This window comes from Mycetomoellerius zeteki, unplaced genomic scaffold (genome assembly GCF_001594055.1).
Source record: "Mycetomoellerius zeteki isolate Tzet28-1 unplaced genomic scaffold, Tzet1.0 scaffold183, whole genome shotgun sequence".
NCBI classification, from domain to species: Eukaryota; Metazoa; Arthropoda; class Insecta; order Hymenoptera; family Formicidae; genus Mycetomoellerius; species Mycetomoellerius zeteki.
The window spans coordinates 1-7,728 of record NW_017256789.1 but is presented as its reverse complement, the minus strand read 5'-3'; the positions used below and the strand labels follow the sequence as shown (position 1 = coordinate 7,728).

At 41.5% G+C, this 7,728-nt stretch overlaps 1 protein-coding gene across 1 annotated transcript; it reads right to left on the bottom strand.

The window, feature by feature from the left end:
* Positions 1 to 5,750: 5,750 nt before the first annotated feature.
* LOC108721832 (uncharacterized) lies at positions 5,751 to 7,622 on the bottom strand (the record flags this gene model as incomplete). Its single annotated transcript, XM_018446605.1, has 1 exon — positions 5,751 to 7,622. A coding segment is annotated over one exon (1,872 nt), but the record flags the coding sequence as incomplete, so codon positions are not given.
* Positions 7,623 to 7,728: the final 106 nt, after the last annotated feature.

Here is a 7,728-nt window from a genome sequence, read left to right as displayed (position 1 = left end):
AAACTGTGCGAGATCCTCTGCTCGGGGGTATAAATAGAAGTCCGCGCACGCGCGTTACACGAGTAAATGCGTACGACAATCGCGATCGATAGCAGTATCGAATCTCAACCGCAAGACGCGACTGATGTCTGGCGAAACGGTTGGAGAGATTCATAGACACGGTCCTTTACTGCCGAACACGTTTCGTTGCATTATCTGTGTACCTTCCAATTGTGGTAAAATGAACGTTTTGATAAACTTAATAGAAAGCCAACATGGCGTACGTTTCGAAAACGTGTATGTGTATTCGAAATCCTTGTTTCAGCCGACGTATCGCTATCTTGAAGAACTGCTCGAATCGATAAGCGATATCGGCTACTAAGCATTCTCCAACAATCGTGACGTTATACCATCGAACGAGGCGCTTCCCAATTCGATATTCGTTTTCGACGATGTGATCTGTGACAAGCAGAAAACTATCAGGGAATACTTCGTTATGGATCGACACGCGAACATCGATTGTTTCTATCTCTGTCAAACATATGCAAAAATACCAAAACATTTGATACGCTACAATGCGAACCTTTTGATTCTGTTCAAGCAGGATGGTACCAACCTGAAACACATCTACAACGACCACGTGAACACTGATATGCCGATAAATTTTGCGCGCTGTGTCACCTATGTTGGCAACGTAAATATGGTTTCGTGGTGATAGACAAGGATAGCGCATTGCGTAACGGTAGATACAGACGAGGATTTGACGATTAGTTTCGCCGTACTGTAAAACGAGCAGTGTTTCTTCGACGTTACGGTGAGATGGACAGTGCGAAAGGCGTCGAACGGGAGAGAACGGCAAAACTAATCGCAAAGACGCGCACGTGGATTCGTAAGAAACACAGAGCATTAAAGACCGATATGATGGAGAATGAGATGGCGTTGGAAAAACGATTCAAACCGATCGTGGAACCGTTGAAACAAATCGTTGAAAACACCGAACGAGAAGAATCAACCGGTATAATGGAGAAGAAGCGAAAAAATAAACGTGAGCGCGGCGGCGACGACGACGACGACCACGACGACGATGACGACGACGACGATGACGACGAAATTTCCACACAAATTACACCGCATGTCCTCCATGGAGCAAACGAACAAAACGATTGAACATCGTGTCGACGGTCCATTCCACGCCGATAAAATCGCAACAATTATCCCCGCAGGATTAGGAAGTCTTTATCGGTGATGATCCGTTACTTGAAACAACTGTCAGACAGGTTCTAAAGACACCGCAAAGTTGCGAGAGGTTGCACAGTCAGTTAGGACCGTTGGGACAAATATACGTGAATGCTCTGCTTAGTGGTGATAAAAAAAAAGAAATCGATCATGTTTACGGTGTTTATTTCGATGAAAACGGTACGATGCTGGGCGATAAAACATTCGACGTAGATTCGGACGACACCATAATCGTAGACGGAGTAAGATACAAAAGTACATCGGGCCTGTACGAGTTAATCTTCAAGAGAATTCCCGATGATGCTATTTACACCAAGAACGATAAAGAAACGTATAAAAGTATATTGCTGACAACGAATGCGCACAGACGTCGTCATAACGCTGAAATGCCTGTTAAAAGTAACAAGGAACACAAATACAAACACATCATTGGTCCGCTCGTGGGTGCTCACAGTACGAGCACAGGTTCGGGTGTACCATCCGCCATGAGATTAACTGATAACAAAATAGATTACATTCATTGGGACGATCCTAATGAACTGGTAGATCAACTTCAGTTGCTCGATGCTTCTCGTCAAGCAGGCAACAACGCTCATGATAACGAGATATTGTCGATATTTGAAGAACTTCGCGAAGCTGGGTTGATTATAAATCGTTGCGACGAAAACTGCGACAGTAGTCAAATTCGCGAGAGTTCGATATGATGTCTGTGAATAAATTTGGTATACCTATGAGGAGAGATGATAGCGACGAAATCGAAAGGTCGCGATCGTCGATCGAATCTTTATGAAATTACGTACACGACAGTGGGCTCTGTCTGAATCCGGATCACTACGATGCGAAGGAACGAAAAATAGAACACGTAGCCACACTGGAGTTTAACACCGACTTGGTAAACAAAAGCTACATCGAACGCAATCTTCGAAATTCGAGGAACGAGATCGAGGAATCATTTAGAACGATAAGGAAAGATACGCAGAAAGACATCTCGAAAGTGCTCAACGATGTGGAGAAAGTACAAAGAAACGTAGAAGAAATCGCGAAAAGCGTGACGAAGGTGTCCGCTGCTATCACGTCTAAATGGAAATGTAGTCGATTTGTATCTACAAATGAAAAATGTGACGATTGAAACGTTAGAGAAATCATTCAAAACGACTGGGAGAGATATGATCGTACGCGCACTTAAGGGGGTAGTCTGCTTTACAAGGCCAAAAAATAGCAATATTTTGGGAATTTTTTTAGAAGGGAAAAAATAATTAAACTTCTTAAACGTTTATGCCTCATTTTAATATGTATTCAAAGGGTATAAAGTGAATTTTTATGGAGCAATTTAATAGAAAATGGCGGATGTAGAGGCTATTGTGTGGAGCGCCTCGGCTCTGGAGTTGTCCATCTGCGTACACGATGCCGCTCGCAATTCTTGTCTGAAATGAAAAAATTAAACTGATTATTAATTTAGACATGTATATCTTCTATATGAACCTAAAAAATTCCGAAAAAGAGGCATAATGATGATTATTTGTAGTTTGAACACAAATTATGCATTTTTACATGTTTAAATTTGACTTTGACCTGATGTAAAAATTATTAAAAAAGCGTTTTTAATAATTCTTTTTGGTTCATATAGAAGGGAATTTAGTTGTGAAGAGAATGCACTTTGGCTTTTGTCGATCGGTCAAATATTTTTTTTGCTATCGTGTACGCAGTTTAGGAAAAATCGTAAAAATGAAAACTCGAGAAAACACGCTTTAAAGTTTGCGGTCGGAAAAAGTTTGATTTATTGACTACTTACATCAATAATCTGCTAATCAGCGATTCCTGCACTATATAAGAGGCCTTCAGCTTCCTCGTAGTATTCATGAAGATGAATTTGTTCGGCTCCTAAGTATTTTAAGGGGATCGAGGGACGGGCGCGCGCTCGGAGCAGACCGGCATTCGCCGCGGCGCGCTCCGCACCTACCTGCTCTCGGCCTTATATCGTCACAAATACTTTGAATAGGAATTTATCCTTTTGAGAATATATTCTTGGATAGTTTATCTATCCATTTAAGCAATAAAAAAAAATCGATTTTTTTGACCTTGTAAAGCAGACTACCCCCTTAAAGATACTAAAGAGTTGGAAAGTCTAAAGAGTTAGAAAAAACAGTGCCGAACATGATCGAGAAATCGTTGAAGACGACGGGGAACGATATGATTGCACGCGCGCTTCAAGGTGTGGTGACGACTAAAGAGTTGGAAAAACGGTGCCGAACATGATCGAGAAATCGTTTAAGACGACGGGGAACGATATGATTGCGCGCGCGCTTCAAGATACGGAGGAGGACATTTCGAAATTGTGGAACAATGTGGAAGAACTCTTTAAAAGTATAATTACGAGGGTCGTTTGAAAAGTCCGTGCAAAAATAAAAACTACTTAATTTTTTGGGGTAAACTTTTTTTATTTTTCAACATAGTCACCTTTTAGGCTTATACACTTCGTCCAACGCTGCTCTAATTTGTTGATCCCTTCCGAATAATAGGATTTGTCCAAGTCTGAAAATAGCCATTTGTTTCTGCAATCACCTCCTCGTTTGCATAAAATCTTTTTCCCGCCAGCCATTTCTTCATATTGGGGAACAAATAGTAGTCCGAGGGAGCCAAGTCTGGAGAATAGGGGGGATGTGAAACGAGTTGGAACCCTAATTCCATTAATTTTGCGACCACAACTGCTGAGGTGTGAGCTGGTGCGTTTTTGAAAATCACTCGACTTCCTCGATTCAAATGAATGCCAAACACAAACAAATAGACCGATCTGGCTAAAACGTGGTGTGTGTTCTTCCAAGAGATGCTACTAACTAAATCTAACCTTGATACGCGCCAGTAGTGCCATTTCTCTGACTTTGCACGGACTTTTCAAACGACCCTCGTATGTATAAGCTCACTATCGGATGAGGCATTTAAACTCAGCTCGGATAAATTAAACTCAAAAAAGGTATCTAGGGATGAACTGTAAAAAAAGATAGGAAGGTTTAAAAGATATGCGTAATCAATAAGAAATCTTGATTCAATATCAACGAATTGTGCTTATAAATACCTCCACATTTTCTTCAGCTTGCAGTTTTGTTTGTGCTGTCTAAACAAACGCAAAATCGGACAATTATCAGAATACTGGTGTAAATCAACTTACGACAAGCCGTACATAAACAGTACATGATCATTCTAGGCCTTAAAAGCCACATAAGTTTTAATAGATAATAAAAAAATATATACTTTCAAGCACAAATAGATATTAAACGCGAGTAATGAGTCAACTAAATTTATTTAACTAAATTTAACTGAAATATAAATTTCCTTCGGCTTCCGTCTCTTAAATATCCGTGGAAAGATGCGAAAATATATTCGATTGCGATGTTCTTTTACGATAATAACATTGGCCAATGATAATAATGGGAATTCGTTAGCTTTAAGGCTGATAGGTATATGTATACTGTGACAGCGTAACTAAATAGACCATGTTTTCTACTTCACGCAGAAAATGTGTGGACAAGCTTCTCCCTGTCATAATAGAGGGAGAGATAAGTGTCGAGAAACGAAAACTCGTGGAAGAACTCCACGCACCCGCGCGAAGAAATTTTCTACGTCGCCGCGTTGTGGTACGCGGTCGCGACGATTTGTGGCAGGCTGACGTAGTCGAAATGCGTCCTTACGCGCGATTCAATAAAGAATACAATTACATTTTAACAGTTATCGATGTTTTGAGTAAATACGCATGGGCACTACCACTCAAGAGCAAAAACGGAAGCGACGTAGCCGCAGCGTTATTTAAAATATTTTGCGAAGATGAATGATACCCGCGAAACCTGCAGACGGATCAAGGAAAGGAATTTTACAACTCCACTGTGCAAAAAATTGTGCAGAGGCGCAACATAAATCACTATTCAACGTACTCGGTGATGAAAGCGTCGGTAGTGGAACGATTCAATCGCACATTCAAGAATAACATGTGGAAACTATTTACGTTAAATGGCTCGTACAGATGGATCGACGAGTTACCGCATCTACTGTCGAATTATAATCATTATAGACATCGGACCATCGGAATGCGACTGATAGAAGTGACACCCGTCGTTGCAAAGCGGCTCTTATCAACGGTATACAGTCACGTAAAAATTGCCGCCCCAACGAAATTCAAGACAGGTGATCCAGTACGTATTAGTAAATTCAAAACAATTTTCGAAAAAGGCTACACACCTAATTGGTCCACCGAGGTTTTCTACATCGTTAAAATACGACATACGAATCCTGCAACGTATCTGTTAGAAGATTATCAAGGAAAACCGATAGCTAGTGGATTTTACGAACACGAATTACAACGAGTCTCGAATCCTGACGTTTATCTCGTGGAAAAAATACTACGCAAACGAGGAAATAAAGTGTACGTGAAATGGTTGGGAATGAACAGTTCGCATAATTCTTGAATAGATAAAACGAATGTATTGTAAATTTTGTTTTTATTATAAGTTTTTTTATTACAATAAAAAGATGTGTCACACACGTTACAACGGTATTTTATAATGTCCCCAAGGTAGAGTAGCGACCGAATCGGGTACGACGTACCGCTTATCGTCATACGGACTGAGAGCGAGTTTCAATTCAGACACCGTGTAGACCTCGTGCAATGTCGATCGTATGCACGACTGCCGTCTCAGCTGTTCCATTACGTCATTCAAACACCGCGTGTAATCGTCGAAAGTGATCGTTTTCGCGACTACGTTTTTCTTCACACCCTTTATTCTCTTCGTATCGCTTCTCCCGATCACTCTAAATGCGTACATCTTCGCTCTGAGTCCTACGAATTCCGTCATAATCGCGCCGTTATTTTCATCTTTCATCAAACCGGGTATTTTGGTATTAACGCGTGGAATATCATACGCGTTTCCCTCAGGGTAATCGCTCGTGTCGAATCTCGCGATATCACGCTTGATATTCTCGTATACATTTTCACACTCCAAAAGATATATCAAACTGTCAGTGTCCGTGTACATGATCTTACATTTATCGCGATACAACGGCATTACGTAATCGTAGTGAAATTCATACAGACGCATCTTGGATATTTCGAGAATGCACATACCTACGTATATCGGTTTGTTCAATTTTACCTCGAGTTTGCGCATTTCGACAGCAATTAGATCTTCGGAAAAGACACTTCTGCTGTGAAAGTTCGGTTTCGCTATCATCGCTTCCGCACCGTATCTTCCGTCCCAACGCGTTACGAGTCGAACGTCAACATGATCGCGTACGTTCTCCATTGTTTTTCCAAATACCGCGTTATTCATCAATTTGTAAAGATTCTTCTCGAATTCGTTATTCGCGAGCTTTCTGAATCTCGTATTGAGTTCGATGTATCCGCGAAGCCATGGGGATTGTGCGAATTGTAATATTCGATGAATTTTTTTCACGTATAATCCGTGCTGAATGCATTGTTGCAAATTGCGATAGTACGTGACATAGCGCTCCTTATCGTAGAGTGTAGCCAGCAGTTTATCATTTCGTTTTCCGGGAGGCCGTTCGCGAGTGGGACAGAATGGAAGGTCAGTATGAGCGTCATGAACGCTTTGCGGATACGCAAGGTCGACTTCTAGAATATAACCGATAACGGAGTCTGACGACACAGACATTACGTCAAAGCGCTCGACGTCATCGACCCATTGAAATTCTCCATACGGTAAGGATTCGGACATCGCCCAACCGTACAAATTATTCACATCGAAGTACATGAGGTACGTCGAGGGTTCCGAAGGATCGTACGAAGGTGCATACTTGTTATTAGCTCGCGCATATCTATGCGAACATTGGCTTAAACCACCGCGTATACCACGCTCTACAAACATCACCATGTCGATGTCGGTGAGCAATTCGAATCGAATACCGGTGTATTTCAACATACCGTCCCACGTGTATCCCGGTAGGTAATAATACGTCGGATCCAAGCCGTAAGTCTCGATACACGTATCACGAAAATTTTCGAAAACGTCCGCCAATAAAAGCACATCCGTCTTGAGATACAAATCGCTGTAATCACCGAGAGTCTCTATGCATAAGCGTCGCAAATCGTTCGTCGCGTGTTGATAATCATCCTCGGAAACGACCTCGTCGGTTAACGAACTGTAAAACGACTCGCGCGGCGGTAAACTAGTCTCGTCCAGCTTATCAACGCTATTGACGTACTCGTACGGAAACACTCCTTTACGCGTAAGCAGATCAAAATCCTCGGTGTTAAGATTGCGAAATTCCGACCGCGTGATTGTCAATTTACTCTTGTCGAGATACGATACCAATTTCTCGAGACTAGTACTGAGAAATTTAAAAGAATCCACAAAACGCAGTTTCACATTGTCCGTTCCCCACTTGACTTTCGCCGTATCCTTGACATATTTCGTAAACGATATATAATTTTCTTTCGTTATCGGTAACAAATACACGCTACCCTCAAAACTATTAGCGATATCTTTTATGATAAAATGCGCGTCA